Here is a 20,201-nt window from a genome sequence, read left to right on the forward strand (position 1 = left end):
ACGAAGGCAATGGTTTTCGATTGCCTCTTCCTAAAGTATCTCACTTCAGGGCCCACTCCATAATAATGCGGTACGACACCAACCTGTATTGACTGAGAAGATAGCACATTATAAATATAAGCTTGAAAATGCATGCTGACAGGATGCATTCTAAATCTTTGACTCATGCATTGTAATGATTGCAGGAATCACTTACTCTAACGATAGCTGGCCGTCAGGTCCACTCGGCACGGGACGTTTTTTCCAGTTTATTTTGTCTAACCGAAAAAAAAAATCGACCACGGCAGGATGCAGCATCGCTAAGAAGTCCTCGGATGTTGCGACACATGCCACTTCCTCATCAGGTAGATCGATCTTTGCCATTGATGGCAAGACCTGTTCCCACTCGTTACAACACAGGCACTCACTTTCGGTCGGCATGGGTTGACAAGCCCCACACTTACACCACCAGTTCAAATCTGCTCTCCTACTCCCTTCTGTCCCAGTCTGTTCAGCCATACTTTCTTGCCTTTCACGTTCCAAAAGCTCATCATCAGTGTATTCTGGTTCAAATAGATACGGTTCGGGATCTAAACCTAAGTATATGTCCTCTGAATCGTCTCTCACAAACGTCTCCATGCTACAACGCACGCTCCCTGTGCAAGCAGGTTGTCACGTTGGTTATGTTGACGGAAGGTAGCCTATTTTCAGGCGCTGCGTCATATCATTACGCCTGCTGCACTCATGGTGCGGCAGTAAAGTTTCTTGATTATTACGCAGGAACGAGAGTATAGTTCCTAGACATATCAGCCTAGAAAATCGCAACTTTTCATTTTCCGTTGGTCTTAATGCACGATGTAACTACAGAAGAGTCAAGTTTTAAATAGGAAAAATATCAAAACACTTTGGTCATTTTTTTGAGAGAAATGCTAATGGTCTTGTCCACTTCAATGATGTATGCTAAGCTATGCTAAAAGTGGTACCGCCAGAACCGGAGATCGGCTTAATGGATTCAAAAACGGTAAAACTCAACTGTCTAACTCTGGGGGAGTTGTAAAATGAGCCTATTTCCCAAAAAAGTGGAGTATCCCTTTAAGGGATTAGACACAGGATGTGTGATCCAAACATTATGTGATTCCATCATAATCAGCAACACCAGATCAAATTTTTTTTGGCTTTGTTTCTGCCTCAACAAATGTGTCTCAAAAACAAACAGGTACAGCAGCCAAAGACTAATGTTAAAGTCAAGGATAAAGAGCCCAGCTAAAGCAAACACTGAGCACCATAATGGTGACATCAAATGAAACAAAACAACATCTAAACCTTTTTTAATTCTCAATAGGAATTTCTGTAGACGTATGAAGAAAAATTAAAATCAATCTGGTTAGTAATAAGTGAAGCTGGTAATGCTATTTTTTGGAGTTGTTTAATCCTCCTCTGCTGAGATCTTGAGAGATGTAATGTCTTCTGTGGCTGATAGTGGTGCAACGGATCATCATTGATCCGTGATCCGTTCGGATCAATATCTTCGGTTCGGCACTCACGTGATCCGCGGATTGATTGATGAAAAAAAAGTTGTGCGCATGTTCAGTCCACACACAGCGTGGTCATGGCGAGCGTTATGAACCGCAGAGAGCGTGACGCCTCATTCGCGCCGCAAAACCTCCAGACGTGCGTAAACGCGTCTTTACATTGACTTCACATTGAAATCACTCGCGCCAGACGCTCTATTCGCGTTTGGTGTGAACGCAGCATGGGTGACGGCGAGAGAGAGAGAGAAAGAGTGCGAGCGAGCAAGGTAATACGTTGTCAAATATGTTTAAACTTAAATGAACTACACAAGTAGTTATGTCTCTTTGTATTAATTTGTCCTGTTATTGACATAGGCCTAATGCGCGTCATTGACAAAATGCGCAACCAGATGTTCGAATAATTCGAATATGTGTTTTTTAGAGGGAATATTCGAACGTCATTTTTGAGCAATTTTGACAGCCCTATATGACAGTGGAAACACATAAAGCATTGGTCCATGTTTAAAGGAAGGAGATGCCTTTTTATGTTGCACTTTAAGTTGTTTTTCATTAATTATGTTAAAAAGAAGATATTATGCCTTGTGCACTTTAAGTTGATTTTATATATTTTAATTTAACAATTTAAAAGTGTTAATAAAAAAATAAAATACAATTTTGCTGATCCGAAAAATGATCCGATCCGTGACTCTGATCCGAGAAACGATCCGAACCGTGAGTTTTTTGATCCGTTGCACCCCTAGTGGCTGAAGTCAGTTGTAGCTCTTGTGTTTCACTTTTTTATCTTCTTGTTGTTCCTCTGTCTTTCAGTGATTCTGCTTATTAACATCAGGTGTTCATACCTAATGCTCAATCATCAGTTAATTAATCACTGAATTATATTATTAAATTCAACACTGGTTCAGTGTTACTCCTACACTCTGTAGTGTGGACATACAAGTGTTCATTTGAAACTGAAAATTTTGCAGTGGGGTTAAAAGGGTTAAAATTGTTAAATAAATAAAAAACAGAGTGAAGCGTAATCAACTGTAAATTAATTTATGGCATAAAGCTGTAGAAAAACAGCAATTTACTGGCAACCCATCTGCGAAAGAACGAAAGATATCTCACTGAAATATTAGTAAAAGTTCATAGAAAAAAGTTATGCGAAGTCAATAACTGATAAGTAGTGTAAATAAGTGTTTTAAGTGTTTTTGCAAAAGACGATATAGGAGAGATCTGTTAGTTTAATTAATTAGTTTTGTGGGTCACCATTGTGCTGGAGAGTAGAGCCTGTGCTTCAGTCAAAGATGAGCAGAGAAATAATCATGTTACGGTGCGTTCACACCGGACGCGAATAGCGCGTCAGGCGCGAGTGATTTCAATGTTAAGTCAATGCAAAGACGTGTTCCGCGCGTAAAAAATACCTGCTGCGTGAATGAGGCGTAGAGCGCGGCGCGGTAGACGTGAATACGCCTCATTCGCGCGTCAAGTTCGCGCGAATGACGCGAATTGAGCGTCTGGCGCGTTAAGCACGTTACATTGCAAAAGATTTTATTAGTGCTTTTTGTGCATTCACTTGTTTGACGCGAATTCGCATCTGCCGCCCGAGTTGAAAAATCTGAACTTCTGCGTCAATTCGCGCCGCGTTAACCAATCAGGAGCCTGCTTGCTGCTGTCACGTGGTGAAGTGACAGTTTATAATGTTATTTTATGTTTGGCCTCAATAAATTATTTTGTAATATGACTAAAATGCACAACAAAGCAAATCTTACACATAAAAACTCGATTTCAATATATGAGAGATACTCATTTTGTATTGAATGCTATTTATTCCATATCTATTCTAGATTATATGAAACATTAATCTAATGTAAAGACAACAATCACAATTTAGTGTATAAAAAATAAATAAAAAAAATCACAGGACAGGTTTCACTTTTGGAGGCTGGCTCCATTTATTATCAAAACAAAAATAAATGACAGATTAGGTGGGTGCGGGCAAGGGTGAACCTCGCGCCGGGCTGTAGAGCGCGGGCTCGTCAGGCAGCGACCACTCGAGGCCGAGGCCTTATACGGCCTACGCTGTCCTCGTCAGCGTCCTCACCGTTAGGTCCACCAAACCTAGCTCCTGGAGCAAATTGTGAAACTCCTGAAACCCTCCGGAGGGTCTGGTGGACCCGAGTACAGCGACGATGTCCCCTACGCAGCTGTTTCTGCTCTCCAGAGCATATGCGAGCGGTGACTCTCTCGATAAATGCTAATGCTAATGCTCGATAAACATCTAAAAAAGATGGCCGCCAACGGGTTTTGAAACTTTCGCCTCTGACGCGCGTAAATTTCACTTCAAACTTTTGTTTTTACGTGCGTCAATTTCGCTCTTGACCCGCGAATTAACACAAAGTGGTCAAGCGTATAACTAGACGCAGCAGGCGCGAATTTGACGCGCTATTCGCGTCCGGTGTGACTGCTTTATTTAAAAGCAGTAACTGTGTAGTTGCTGATGCAGTGATAATCTCCTTGCTAAGTATTTTAGCACATGCGTGCTAATGTTTGTTAAATACGAATTGCAAAGAGTTTAGTTTCAGTCATGTTTTTAATGAATTCATTAATACACATTAGGTGTTTGCAGTTTTATATTTAGAGATATTATTTTTCAGTGGACTAAAATGAAGTCAGTTCACAGTACTATCAGTATAAATACTAGTTTTTGAACTCGAAATGTTTGGAGCAATTGGTTTCCCAAATGATACGAGTTAACTTCCATGGTATTTTTATGGTAACATACTGTAAAAAAGGAGAGCTGTAAATTAACGGTAAAGGGCTGTAAATTAACAGTACATTTTGACCACTCTCTACAAAATAGTGGATTACTCAGTCAATATACATCCATTACATTTAAACAATTTACATTTAAATTCAAATTTAAACAAATTCCTTTAAATAAAATATAAATCATTTCTTATTTCTTTATTTTATTTTATTTTATTTTATTGTAAATGAACACTTAATGGAACATTTCTCATTATTTTTTCTATTGAATTAATGTCAATTAATTACGCCATGGAGTTGTTTTCCCTTGTGCTAAACTATGCCCACAGTAGTTGATATGTAGTGCATGAACATCAATAAATGTTTCCATATTTCAAGCACATTTGATATGTCAAATGTAAGCTCAAACTAGTTGCAAGCTGTACTTGCCTGATCATCAGTGTCTTTGAGCCCTTAGGACATTAAACCAGTGTTTGTGCAAGGACATTTTTCTCCTTGTAAACCTAAAGACTTCACAAGTTCATAATTTGGAATCAAAGATTTTTTTTTAATTTACTTTTTTTTTTTTTTTTTTGAGTTTGAGAATGTAAGACTGAAAATACTGGTTGAGGCCTGCATGAGGCAAAAGGGCCCTGATGGCTAATATTCGACCTCCCCCACACGGCCTGACTTCCTCTCACAAACTACTAAGAACAACTCATACAAGAACATGGTTTAATGTGAATGTTTATCATTGACTGTTATGTTTTTGGTGTCATTTGAAATGTCTCAAAGTGAGTGGTACAGATATCTCCTATCCAGATAGATAAAATAAAAGGAAATAAGGTTTAGAGAAGTTTAGAGAAAACTGGTTTAGAGATAAGGCCCCCATCCCCCATATCACCTGGTCAAAGGAGGATAAAGGAAGGTGTGCTCGGGCTCTCGGGGAGCTTCTTGGCTGGGTACGAATGGAGTAGTTGGTTTTTCTCTCTCCCTCTCGCTCTCTCTCTCTCTCTCTCTCTCTTTCTCTCTCTCTCTCTTTCTTTCCCTTTCTCTCTCTCTATCTCAGATACAAACTGGGTAAGATTCTTTGGTGTAACCAATGTATAACCATGCTCTAGATATTTGAATTGATTGTGGAATTGATCTCTGATATCTGAAATATTAAATTGCTACAATGTGATTATTCCAACTGATCTTGACATTGTTTATTTAATGGTTAAAAGGAATAGTCAAACATTCGCTCACTTTTAGTGAGGCACAGATATTATTAAAACCTTTCATTTATGGAGTCAGATGAATTAAAGAGTAAATACATATGATTAATGTATTACAAATTTAACCAACCAATACTTTGCATAAGTGAGGACAGAACACGTGATAACCTTCCCTGTGTATTGGCGAACCGGAGATTGGACCAATATAGCGGGCCTTACAAGAATATACACTCACCTAAAGGATTATTAGGAACACCTGTTCAATTTCTCATTAATGCAATTATCTAATCAACCAATCACATGGCAGTTTCTTCAATGCATGTAGGGGTGTGGTCCTGGTCAAGACAATCTCCTGAACTCCAAACTGAATGTCAGAATGGGAAAGAAAGGTGATTTAAGCAATTTTGAGCGTGGCATGGTTGTTGGTGCCAGACGGGCCGGTCTGAGTATTTCACAATCTGCTCAGTTACTGGGATTTTCACGCACAACCATTTCTAGGGTTTACAAAGAATGGTGTGAAAAGGGAAAAACATCCAGTATGCGGCAGTCCTGTGGGCGAAAATGCCTTGTTGATGCTAGAGGTCAGAGGAGAATGGGCCGACTGATTCAAGCTGATAGAAGAGCAACTTTGACTGAAATAACCACTCGTTACAACCGAGGTATGCAGCAAAGCATTTGTGAAGCCACAACACGCACAACCTTGAGGCGGATGGGCTACAACAGCAGAAGACCCCACCGGGTACCACTCATCTCCACTACAAATAGGAAAAAGAGGCTACAATTTGCACGAGCTCACCAAAATTGGACAGTTGAAGACTGGAAAAATGTTGCCTGGTCTGATGAGTCTCGATTTCTGTTGAGACATTCAGATGGTAGAGTCAGAATTTGCCGTAAACAGAATGAGAACATGGATCCATCATGCCTTATTACCACTGTGCAGGCTGGTGGTGGTGGTGTAATGGTGTGGGGGATGTTTTCTTGGTACACTTGACAATGAGTTCACTGTACTAAAATGGCCCCCACAGTCACCAGATCTCAACCCAATAGAGCATCTTTGGGATGTGGTGGAACGGGAGCTTCGTGCCCTGGATGTGCATCCCACAAATCTCCATCAACTGCAAGATGCTATCCTATCAATATGGGCCAACATTTCTAAAGAATGCTTTCAGCACCTTGTTGAATCAATGCCACGTAGAATTAAGGCAGTTCTGAAGGCGAAAGGGGGTCAAACACAGTATTAGTATGGTGTTCCTAATAATCCTTTAGGTGAGTGTATTTTTAATTTCTTCCCATAAACATTTTCTTTCTTTACAGTAGATTCCTACCCCAGGAGGTCTGCGTCTTATGCCTTTCTCATAGCGTCTTCCGAGACGATCATTTTCTCTGCCCCATCCCGTTCCCCCATCCTCCTGGAAGTATGGCAGCTCTAAAAGCTCTTCACAGGACAACCTGCCAGAGGGATCCATTACTAGGCAGGACTACAAAGACACAAACACAAACACACATACACATTTACTTGTAAGTCTTCCGAACCCATCTTATAATGTTCGATATCAAATCACATCCTTCTAAGTATTCAGACTATTATGTACAACCAGTGGTGGAAATGGGCAAAATTCACTGGGCGGACTCTATTTTGAAAAAAATAAATAAAAATAGAGGTCATCTGGCTTTAGATGATGTTTCAGATGTTTAAAAACCTTTATAATCTATAATAACTAAATTATATAAATTATTTATTTTATGTTTCATTTAACCCCCTGGGGTCGGCTATTGCAAATAATAAAAACAAAACGTGTTTTTCGTAAAATAAAATAAAAATAAACATGATGCGTTGTCCCGTCTCTCTCAAAGTGAAGTTCATTCTGAAATGCGACAGAAAATGATCTGTAACTCCGCGAATGCTTGTCACTGTGGCATGAGACATGTGTCTTTACAAAGCTTGAAGTCTCCATTTTTAAATGATGTAAACCTTATAAAAAACAAATATTCTCTGTTTAAGTAATCCGTATGAAAGCAACGACATGTACAGTTTCTCCAGTCCGAGCTAATTAACTCTAATGTGACCACGCCCACGCGCGCACGAGCGATTGACATGCAAATGATCTACGTGGAGGAACGCAGAGCTGTTAACGGACTCATTACCTCAAAAACAAGTACCGTATTCCTGCTTTTCCTCGAGTTTGGAAGACTGTGTTTGTGCTCAATGTGCTGTTTACCTTGGATTTACCTCAGAAGAATTAGAAAAACCCGATTTGAGTATTTATGAGAACGATTTTTAAGGTAAGACACTCATAATAGTAGCATGTTATTGTTGCATAAACTACATTGTAGCTACTAGTTAAACTGGTGCCAGACTAAAATGTACGTTATGAAATGTGATATGAGTAAAAACATGAAGCCTAATGCTAAATGTATATGTACGACACAAGGATGTTTTTATATGTTCGATAATAAAACAGCACGATATAAAAGTAGGCTATAGTATGAGTGTTTACTCTATGGTGAATATTATAATGTTTAGACCAGTGTTTACTGTTAGTAAATACAGTGTTTGTGGATATCTGCTCAAACGCAGATATTTATAATATGGTAAAATGATATGTTAATGTTATTAAACATGCAAAGGTGAATCCAGTTGTAAGGCAGAGGGAATGAGACAAGAAGTTCTCAGTGTATTGAAACTATTCAACATTGCAAGCAACACTAGATATTGCAAACTACAGAAGATGAATGATGCAACATGCATCTACTTTAAGAGTATGTGACAGGGTAATAGAACAAAAACTTAAAATGTCCACAAAAAGAAAATCTCTGAAATAACAATTTGAGGAATCTGTCCAATATGAACATTGAGAACAGCCCCAAGTTCTCCTTCATCCAAGCAGGTTGTCACCACCACAGGCTACAGCAACCAGCTATCTAAAGAATAACAGAAAGACATATGCTATTTAAATTCACATTTTTCTTTCCATTTAGTTTGTTAAAAAAATACGGTTTTACTTAGAATTACTGACTGTAAGAATCTGCAACGAGTAAAGCATCTTCCAATTTCAAATGATCCATTAATATTTGAAACTTAAAAGATTCAGAAGCGTCGTCAGGCAGTAAGTTGCCTAAAGCGAGCTTAAGTCTGGCGAACTCTCGTGGATCATCATGAATGAAATTTGGGATTGTTGGTGTAGGCCCACGATATTGCACTGGCAGCGTGTGCAAAGAACGGTTAAGATCTTGATCCAAAATTGGATATGAACGATCAGACGGATATAGCCGTCCGTTGCCAGGATAGTTCTCAGTTTTAAGATCACGTTGAAATGAAGGACTAGAACGGTCAGCTAAGGCAGTTCCTTGCAAAGTGTGCACTCGGTCCCCATAGTATGGATCATGAAAATTTCTAATGGGCCGATACTCTGAATGTGAATGACAAGTATGTGCATCTGCAGGAGCACGACCGAAAACGCGAGGGGGGTAAGATGACGGATGGGGCTGCAACAACATGTCATCATCATACTGCCAATAAGGAGGATTTGACTGACTCTGCTGCAAACCACGGACTTTAGCAGCTCGGCCAGGAACGTGTTGCGGTGAGTCATTCACCCGATGAGGAGGTTCAGTATACTGAGGTGTTGACTGACCTGAATGTAATTGGCTACCACTCAGTTCACCTACTCTCTTTAGACGATTAGTAAGATCTTCAATAAGATCTTGGTTACCATCACGACGTGCGTGCAGAGAATCATCCCTAGGAGGCACCAATGGCACATACTCAGATTGACCTGGATTTCGATCATCCTGATGTGAGGCCAACATACTTGTAGCCATTGGTGTAGAAGATATCACTTCTTCCGCACTAGGTGATTGCCGTGAAGGTGATGAAACCTGTAGTGGAGCTGACACAGGAGAACTAGCGATTATATCTGAAATACGTTTCACATCTTGCCGCAGCTGCTCACTCTCCTCTCTCATTTCACGAATACATGAGAGAATATCAGCATTCATTACCGTATTGACCTGCTCATCTGCAAATGTGAGTTGCCTCTGAGGATGACTAACCTCATAGTCCTGAAGATACAACGGCTGTCGAGTAATTCTGCGTGGCCTTACTACCTCATCCTCTATCATTCCCTCTCTAAGTCTGGACATCATCGCTGAAACGGTTAAAGCATCCGGCTCGAAGGACCATTAAATGTAGAAAAGGAACTGTATTGCACTAATTACTAATACGATGCCAACCGTTTCAGAGGGTCGATTACCACATCTTGATGTCCAATGACCACGAGAGTAATGAAGAGCAGGTAGACTTACTAAGTTTCACTATTTTACTTTAAGAATGTTGAATAACAAATCAAATACAATGTGTACATATGCACAGTCAAAGGATCACATAAATGTAAATAAAATGTACATATGAAGAGCGTAGGCCTACGCAAAATAATAAACAAATAAACAATGAATTATTTCAACAGAGTTGAATTTCAAGGATACAGCTGGTCTGTGATTCGGCAGTGAAACAATGATTACAAGAGTCCGTGTTAGTCTCTTCGAAATGCAACCTATCAGTGAGGTGAAGCTGTCGTCTCAGACCCTCCGATGAATGATGAATCCTCTGCGACAATAAATGCAAGTAGACCTAGGATGTGTATCACTTGATGTATGACTCTCAAATGTGGTTCTACAATAAACAAATAATGTAATCAGTAACAGAAAACTGTCTAGATATGCAATTAACACGGCAGAACTGCTGAGACGTTACAACTCTATAATGGTTGATCACGTATGCCAATATTAACATATTATCTCACACAATCAGGTAACCACACTCTCATATAACATAAAATATAATGTAGCAGCCGTACATTAAGCTAAACAGTGAATAAGTGACACAATAATCATAATGAATACTCAAAATGTAACTCACAATCTTCAATGACGCACATTCAAGAATCGTCACCATGGAAACTTCAGCACGAAGTTTAATACCATCCGCTGCCAATGAAGACCACAAATATTATTTCCTGCAGTTCACAAAGTGAAGGCGCTGCAGAAAGAGATTTGAATCGATCTTATTTACTGCCTTTCAGGTAAGATTGCAGGACTTCAACTTTCCCTCAGGATCCAAACCGAAACAACGATCCGCTCTCGCGCACGCGCGCTCAGCTTAAGCCACGCCTCCTCACATTCAAATCAATGACCAACATAATAGCTGCACAGCCCTTATAATAAATGAACACAAACTGAACATGGGCTTTTTTACAATTACCAATTAAAAGAGTGACCAGATGGCCTTTTCCTCCTTCACGTTCCCCTTCTCTCTCTTCCTACAGGCTAAGTGGTCAGCACTCCGTTGTCCTCTCAGCAGCCACAACTTCACATAGCTCATGGGCTCAAACTGTGCCAATGGTGGCCCATTGCGGCTCAGGAAAAGGATGCTGCTCAGTCTACCAATCCCAAGAGAGCTCCTAAGTGGAGTAAGGGTGGTGTTCATAGAACTAAATCCTCTCTCACATTTTGCAGTGGACACAGCAACTGATTCCAGTGCAGTGACAAGTGGCTTCAAATCCTCTGGGACTGCTTTTCCACCACTCTCCTTGTATTCCCTGAAACCATTAATTGCAGGTCTTTCAGGGAGGTGGAACCTCTTGCACATTGAAACCACCTCTGCTTCGCCATACAGAATATCATAATCATCAGGCCAGTATCTTGGGTAGATGGTCCTGCAGGATGACAATATGTCATCATATTCAGAGACATGAGTAGAAGACCCACCATGTGGCATTTTAAAGGTGGATGTTGTCATTAGTCGTTTCCTAAGAGAAGATGCCAGACTGTCGTAAAACTTTTGAGCATTTATGGCAACATCTACCATTCTCCCTGGATGAAGTGCCACACCCTGGAACTCTGCCTTCTCTGCAGCTTCTGAAGCAGTTCTTGCAAACTCTCCCTGTCTTCCCTTAGCACGTGCTTCAAACACCTTCACCTTCTGACAGACCAATGAGTGAGCCAGAGGAAGAGTGATGGTGTTACTCTGCAACATGAGTGACAGCTCTGATAACTCTATTAGAGCATCTCTCATTACTCCAAGGTTCCTGACAAAGGCTGTTGCAGTAAGTCTAGCTGCAAGTCCTTTGTACATGTTTTGTTCACGTCCATCTCTGCGAGGATCTTGGGCTGCTCTCTGAAAGTGCTCATGCAAGGCAGGAAACAGCTGCCACACTGCTCTGAGAGTGCGTTCACTTGAGGCTACCCATCTGACCCCAAGAACTCTACCAATGGTGAGAAAGATGACAGAGAGTTCTTCTGCATTGTGATGTAGCTCTTGCTCATTTTTGGGAGATGCATGATAGAGGGAATACAACTTATCCATAATGCTTGGAAGTGGTTGATTTCCCCATTTTCCTTAATGGTATTGCCAACTGCAAGTTCCAACCTATGGTTACAACAGTGCCACTCAATAAGATCAGGGTAAAGGTGTTTCAGCTGGGTAGAGACTCCAGATGCACGGCCTATCATATTTGATGCACCATCTGAGGTGAAAGAGATCCAGTTGCGTTTGAGAAAACTCCTCTGGAAAGTGCTGTTGCAGACACTGCAAAAGTGAACTTGTAATGGACTTTGCTGTTGTTGAGGTTAAAGCAAGTAATTCAAATATTACAGTTGTGGGTGGGTTTGAGCCAATCGCACATCTAAGACAGACAATTAACACAGTCAGATGGCTTTATGTAATTGACTCATCAATAAGCACTCCCATTTTTTAAATCATTTTCAGTTATGTGTCACCAGTTTTTTTCTCCTTTCTTCTCCGATAAACTCACATATGTCCCCACAGCTTTTTCTGGACTGAAGCACACCTCCCAATGTAATACCATTGGCTTCCTGGAGATCAACTAAGTCCTCCATTAGGCTAAAGGGCTGCTGGTTTTTGCAAATCATATATGCTGTTCTGAAAATTTTGTTTGTGTTCTCTTCCAAATGTGCATTCTGTCTTTGAACACTGGACTCTAAGTAACCCTCCTTTGCTTTTCTTATGATGTCATCAGCAGTCTTATGTCCATGGCTTCCTTTATGTTGCCAGATTTTCTTCCGAAGTGATGCCATTTGTGCCTCCCTTGTGTCTCCACTACTGCATATTTGAAAGTCCAACCATTCTTTGGCCAACCTTGATCCCTTCATATGATGGTGTAATCCTAATCTTCATATACTACCACACGCATCACATCCAAGCTTGCCATTTCTGTTCTTTAGCCACGGATGGCCTTTACAGAAAGAGTTGAACTGCTCCTCTGTCCAGCAGCTGGGGAGAATGCAACCTGCATTGCTGGAAGTTCCCTGATCTTCACTTTCTCTAGACTGTTCAGGTTGTTCTTTGTTCTGCTCATTTTCCTCCTCATTCTTGTCCTTTTTTTCCCATATCATCATCCTCTGCCCTTTCAGTCGTAGCTTTTTTGACAGGTGGTCCAAAGTAATTGAATAATGTTCTTTTCATCCTGTCGAACTGACTATCTCTATCTTTCTGTTTTTTTTTATTTTTTTACTATCAATAAAAATAAGGGTGGCAAACTGTCAGTTTGTGAATGTCATTGTATTTGAAGAACAAAATACATTTATTTACAAATATTTAATCAGAATGTTAGATATTTAAATTTGTCAACAAGTTGAATAAGAGGAAAAATCTGAAATGAAACCGATACATCAGTCATACAGTGCCATTGTGACTGTAAAGTGCCAAGTATCAAAAGGTTGATGATACGCAACAACATAATGATCGCAATAAACTCCTGCTGGGGGGTCATTTGGAATATTTCAAATTTATGTGGGAAAAGGATACACAAATGAGGCATGGTTACAGTAATATTGTTTTAAAAGTAAAAAAATGTAGATTCAGATTAGCCCTAAAACATGTATAGTTTTTTTGTCAGTGTTTATTTAAAACATCCAATTATGCAGAATTATATGATGTCAATATTTAATTAAATACAATATATACTGTAGGGTATGAATTTACCCCTAAATACCCATATTGTTTCAAAATGATAACTGCAAATCCACCTTTCACTGCCTGGAATTCAGTTGTTTCTATGAATTGCATTGATCCATTTGCGTAGCTTTCGCCATTCTGTAAAAAATATACTTCAGATTTGTTGTCAAATCTAATTGTGCAGTCAATCGTAAAGCTCTTTCCCTTTTTAGATGGGTTTTTCAAACAAATGCTGCCACTCAGTCTTTTATGGGGATTTATGGTATTTGTACTATTTATTTGCCAAAACAAAAACTTTTATGATCAAAGACTTTTACCTACAACCACTATATAGCTCCAGAGGATTACTCAATGTGTTTTATCTCTTTTAGATTTAAGTTTAGACATTTCTAAAATCATTATTATATCAATACAATTTTGTTTTTGATGTAGCTGATTTATCTTTTTTAACAAATTATGTAAGAGAGAGCAGCTTCACCATTCTTTTCTGTGTGTGATTTTGAGGAGGGAGGAGGGGGAGGGGGTATTATTTAAATAAAATATTATTTACAAAGAGTTTAGCCTAAATTGATTACCTCACAACAAGGCTAAAATTAGCCACAAAAACTTATTTCTTTTTTTCTTTATTCCCTTAAATGCCTATTAATCAATAACTAAAATAACACATTAGCTTGAAAACCCCTACAATTAATAAACAAACATTATAGACCGTTCTTATTTATCCGTACAGTATTACATTACCAGTAGATTGTATTTAATAGATTTCACTTTGTAACTGTTAAACACATTTGCAGTTGGTTTGTAAAAGGTATCATCATTACATGATTGGCCTGTATTACATTTACAGTTTTGACCAGCATGTGTCGCCATTTGTGTGTGTTTTGTGCATTTTTTTAACTCGATACGTGTAACGGAAATTCGATTTAGAAATCCAAAAAGCTCTTTTCGAACAAAACAACTGGTTAATTTTTAGATGGCCATTTTTTTATTATTTTAGACCGGATCATTTCAGCTACGTTAATACAGCTTACCCATACGAAAGTTTCTGTTATGACATCTGTTAAAGTAACGGTTTCTATTCAGATTTTCGAACAATATTACAGTTCATCATCCAAGATTATTTATTTACCTCAAGCGGTCTGTTTTGAAGTTCTGTGAGTAGTAAGAAAGACGCGCACTGATAGAAAAGCATTTCCATTGGCTGCAGTCTGCAGGCACTGGCCAATAACGTAGAAGAGGGAACGAGTATTGCGTAAGTTGCTTACGCTACGGGTAAAGTCATCTTTTCTCGAGATACTGAAGCCAAAAATTTTCTTTAATTTTGTATTTATTGTCAATGCGTTGCAGCAGCTAGCAGACCTAGAGCGGGCTTACTAGAGCTTCGCGCCCTCACGCGTCAAAGCCCGCCAGAATGGGTGTGGCTTAGCGTATATAAGGAAGGGCTTGGGGGCTGCTTACCTGGTTTTCATCGACTGAAGCGATACCAGCTCGAGGCGGGCACGGCAGGTTACGCAATACTCGTTCCCTCTTCTAGAGAAAATCGAGGTTACGTTAGTAACCGAGTACGTTCTCTTACGAGAGGTTCTCTCGTATTGCGTAAGTTGCTTACACTACGGGAACCACTTGTCAACGGCGTGCGCGCCAGCATCAACCACATATGGTCCCAAGGCACACCCGGGGGACACAGATCAGTGGGAATAAGACGGCCAACCTGAGTGGGCCAGTACATGTACATAAGCACACAGTATCACAGTGTAGATCAGCCAGGGGAGCTAATATTAGCGTGAGAGCAGCCTGCGCGTGATCGAACCTGAGCAGAACATACTCGCAGCTTAGACTGACAGAAGTCTAGCCTGCACGGCAGGAACTTCTAGGTTGCAGAACCTAACAAATGTAGAGGGGGAGGCCCAGCCTGCCGCCATACAAATGTTGTGAATAGAAATCCCGCTGGACCAAGCCCACGAAGAGGCCATGCCTCTAGTGGAATGAGCCCTAACGCCCAAAGGGCAATGCAGGTCTTTAGACGCATATGCTGCCGCGATAGCGTCAACAATCCACCTGGACAGACTCTGTTTCGAGGTGGCGAGACCCTTAGTGCGTCCACCGAACGAAACGAAGAGCTGCTCCGAGTGCCTGAAGGCGGCGGAGCGCGTGATGTAAATCCTCAGCACTCTGACAGGGCAGAGGAGGTTAACATGGACTTCGCTACCGGAGCCCGGCAGGGCCGATAACCTAATAACCTGCGCTCTAAAAGGAGTGCAGAGCACTTTGGGGACATAACCATGTCTCGGCTTGAGGATGACTTTAGAGTCATTAGGCCCAAACTCGAGACACGCGGCGTTAGAGTTCTCAACGGGCCTGAAAATTACAACCCGACCCGACCCGGCCCGTGGCTTTTAAACCCCGGACCCGATGTAACCCCACACATCAGCATGAATTATCTGCCCGAACCCGGCCCGCGGCCCGACGCCGAGGCGGATTTTTTTTTTCTCATACACGTATTATCATGACCAGCAGACGGGAATTCAAATCAACCTTTAATGTTCACGCCTTTTAACAATACAAACAATACAAACAACTGAAACTATGAACTTTAAATATATAAATAGGCTGTAGTAGCGACGGTGAATTCACCTGCGGCAAGTTTACTTTTCACCAACTCCATCTTCTTCTCCAGGCTAAAGGCGTGCACGCAGCGGCGTCAGGTCTGCCCCCGCCCTCTCTCCATGATGCACGTTGCACGCAGCAGCCAGACTTTCTTTACGGTGAACAGAAGCGATGATTAATAAATGTTTATTTTTTATTTATTTATTTTTAAATGGTGAGTCTGGCAACTCACTATTGGCACGGCTCAATCCGAGGGGCGGGATAAACGGTTGTCTCTCAAAATCCCTCTGCACGCAATAGGATAGCGCTACAACCAATCAGAGCAACGAAGAAGGCTAGTTGGTATATTCAACTTTTGCCGTATCCAGTCGGCAAAACTCCGAACACATCTTCCTTTTTTAAAAATGACTTAAGTGCCGTTCTTTGTTCTTTTCTCAAAGAAAAGCTTAACTCCAAGTCCTCCAGAGACGCGGCCAAAGCCGATTCGAAAGACCGCTGTTCGCCAGCAGCAGCAGCCATTCTTTGTTTTCAAGTAGCAGGGAACCGTCGCAACTCTGTCGTCATTATGTTAAGCCCGCCCCGCCTACTCTATACATGATGTGATTGGCCTGACCTGAGTTTGGTTTTTCCAGCTCGAAAGTCAACGGAGAGTTGCTAGACCACACTGGCTGCAAAATAAATTTTGCTGCCGCTAGGGTGCGTCTAGATTTCTAGGCTAGTGAACATGTGGAAACTGTGTCAACAGTGCATACATTAGCGGAGCTCTAGCACGAATGACTGTTGTATGTGATGATGAACCTGTAGGTTATCACCATGTGAACATCAGTTCACAGTGTTAATGTGTACATTGATTTATTGTTTAACCCTCTGAGGTCGAGAAACGCGCCGACGCGTTTTGCTGGATTTTTTTCACATAGCAGCAACATAAACTTAAATTACTCCGTCATTTATGGTTATACAGAAAAAAGAAATATAAAAAAATAATCTGTGATATTTCTACTTTTGTATGTGTCCACTTACAATCAAATCAAAACATTGTGCTTTTGTAAAATAAAGAAAATAAACAGGGTGTGCGTTCTGCCTCTCCGTCGCGGTGAACTTTTTTTTCTTGAGCACGTCTATAAACTGAAACAAAACTCAGCGAATACTTCTCACACATTTATGAGCCATATACCTTTATACACATTTAAGTGTGTACTTTTAAATGATCGGATTCAAACTGAAAACAAATATTCTCTGTTTAAGTAATTTGTATAAAACCAACAGGATGTCCAGTATCTCAAACGCTTGCTAATTACTTTTTAATTCGACACGCCCACTCGCGCAAAAGAGATTCACATGCAAATCTCCACATGGAACGCGAACGCCCTCGTTACCTCAAACACAAAACACCAAAACACTTCACAAGTCTCTGCTTTTCGTCGAGTTTGGAAGACACGCTGTGAGCTTACATGGATTTACCTCAGAAGAAGAAGAACGCGATTTGAAGACAAGAAAGATGTAAGGTAAGAAATTCTTACTTATTAGTTTATGGTAGGCTATTGTTGCATAAACTTCACATTGCAGTTGAACTGTTGCTAGATATATGGTGAATATTATACTATTTAGACCCGTGTTTACTGTTAAATACTGTTTGTGGATATCTGCTCAAACATAGATATGTATAACCATAATGTTTAATATTTTGGAGCGCGATGGCGTTTGAATGTATCATATTTTGGAGCGCGCTGTGCGTTTGAATGTACACTGTATCATATTTTGGAGCGCGATTGCGTTTGAAAGGAAAAATGCACCAAACATTAGGCTTTATGTTTTTACTATTATCTCATTTCATATCATCATAACGAATGGAAACATTTGAAGTAACATATGATAATCAATATATTTTTCTCTAGCGTAGTTCTTGAAATCTTTTGGAAGATTCAATTTATTGTTATTATTATTTTATGCAGCACTGCGTAGCCTATGCCTACAAGGCACAACAAACCTGGTGTTCATTATATATTGTTGGAAACGTGTGTGTGTGTGTATTCTGTGAATTTTAAAAAGAAATTTTAACCAGAAAAATCTAAAATCTATTCCCAAAATCGTGCAGCCCTATAGTTTCTCTTGATATCAGTATGTTCACAGTTTTTTCTTTTCTTTTTTTCTTTCAGGGACCAGATGCAACTGAGTCCTGCTGACTTCAACATTCACATGAGTCTCTGTACATGAACATGGTAAAGTGAAAATCAAACACCTTGGAAATGAAAGGTATGTATAATGTTTTTAGGAATGGCACAAAGGTCTCTGTCTTTGGATCATTGTTTTCAATGTGCTCTTTTGTCATTTGTATTTTTGGATTGTGTTGTGTTGTAAATAAATCCAAACAATCTAAAAGCCATTCTTTTTTAAATCTCCTCATTCTTTGTGCAAGGTTGCTCTGAATGACAGGGCCTGATCGCTCCTAATAGGGCAGTTAGGGGAGTGTCTTTGTCTTTCTCAGGTGTTAAAACCTTACATATTCATGAGATGATCACGCCTCTTCGCATATGGCTTTGTCACACAAAACACGTCTTAGAAATTTTAAATCAATATATTGTCTTATCTGAATGAGCAGTCAGGGTGATTTTCACATAGTTTTGGAGCAAATATTCTAGGCTATGTCATACAATTTTCAAAAGTCTTGTGAAGAAATAATCAGTATGGGTTTCATGGCCTTATTTCAGTGAGAATTTTTTTTTGTATTTTCACAAACCACGCATAAATGTCATTATCTCAAAACTACAAACTTTTACATACATGCTGCTGATATATTATTGTAGCAGAGTTTGTGCTGAATACAGTGTAATTAGACTTTAGCCATGAAAATGTCACAAGTAACAGAAAAAAACACAAATGTCAGAGCATGTCAGAACACCTCCAGAGCCCAGAAAACAGCTCAGACCTCAGAGGGTTAAGGTTATGATTGTTTTCATATTGTTTACCTTTGATTAATGATATTATTTGTGATTTATGTTATCTTTTTAAATGCATACGTGAGAGCACTGACACTGAATGTGTTTCGGTAGTCACGAGATTTAACCGACCCCTACTGTTGGTATGTTCCGCTAGTGTTTGGTGGGAAGATATCATATACAAAGGAGTGAGAATAGTTGAGCCGGGGGAGAGACGGGCCAAGGGCCAGAGCTTGTATAGTCAAATGCTGTAAGATGTGAGTCCTCATTGTCAGAGGTTTGTTCCGCAAGGCTAGATTTGATGCCGTGTTTTGCTGCTCTCAGCATGTTTTATTTATGTTTTGTACCGTCTATTTTGAGCATGTTTTGATGATTTGTTTTGGTCATTTTGAACTTTATTTGGGATCACATGTGCAGAGACAGCTGTCCTAATAAATTCACATGGACATTAATGATCTTCTGCTTTGTACTTAAGTTATTCCATCTCTTCCCGCGCCTATCGGCAAACAAATTTACACAACAACTCAGGGTAACCGTATACAAACAGCCCTCTGTCAACAAGCCATGGCAGCTTTCCTTCATCAGGTGGCTAGTTGTAACGTCATCCCGACAATGTAACAAATGTTGGTAAAACAAATCTTGCTCCATGTAGTGTACTTTCCTCAAATTAGTGAGAACGACAGACAATCTGCATTAATAGACACAGTTTTAGGTAATAGTGGCCCACAACTGATTAGCAAGTATTTCAGTAAGAGCAAGCATGATATCTAACAATATTATAACAATCAGTTAGAAGACTTTAACAAACATGAGCACGAAAAAATCAATTAAATATGACACACACATAGATCAACAATCAGCGTATGAATCTCAACAATGGTGACAATCAAAAGTACCTTGCTGCAATGCATGCTGGGTACCAGCATAGTACAAAACTCCCAGCATGCATTGCAACATGCATAAATGATGCAGCTGAATTGTCCTATTATTTTGTTTAATTCTAAATATTTGCTTTATTTTTTGCTGTTGTTTTTGTTATGAATTAGTAGCTTTTCAGTGATTTTCTGAATTGATCTGTTTATCTAAATATTTGTGATTGTCACCATTGTTGATATCTGTGTGTCAGCATAAGCTTATTTTTTTATCTCATGTTTGTTAAAAGATTAAAACTGACTGTTATAATATTGCTAGATCTCATGCTGCAGTTACACAGGGTTTGTGATGTGAA

The 20,201-nt window shown here is 39.9% G+C and overlaps 1 protein-coding gene and 1 long non-coding RNA gene across 6 annotated transcripts in view; one reads left to right on the forward strand and one right to left on the reverse strand.

Annotated features, from left to right (window-relative positions):
• The window catches only part of LOC309506814, a 360,589-nt gene that overhangs the window by 173,782 nt on the left and 166,606 nt on the right, over positions 1-20,201 (forward strand). The window lies entirely within an intron of this gene.
• LOC309506744 (cyclin-dependent kinase-like 1) overlaps positions 1-20,201 on the reverse strand; it is a 115,668-nt gene that overhangs the window by 24,454 nt on the left and 71,013 nt on the right. For all 5 annotated transcript variants that reach the window (XM_082180693.1, XM_082180690.1, XM_082180694.1 and 2 more), the window contains one exon: positions 6,781-6,933. In XM_082180693.1, the coding sequence (XP_082036819.1) occupies positions 6,781-6,933 (153 nt within the window). The remainder of the gene's footprint in view (positions 1-6,780; positions 6,934-20,201) is intronic.

Source organism: Leuciscus leuciscus, assembly GCF_965113295.1.
Source record: "Leuciscus leuciscus genome assembly, chromosome: 9".
NCBI classification, from domain to species: domain Eukaryota; kingdom Metazoa; phylum Chordata; class Actinopteri; order Cypriniformes; family Leuciscidae; genus Leuciscus; species Leuciscus leuciscus.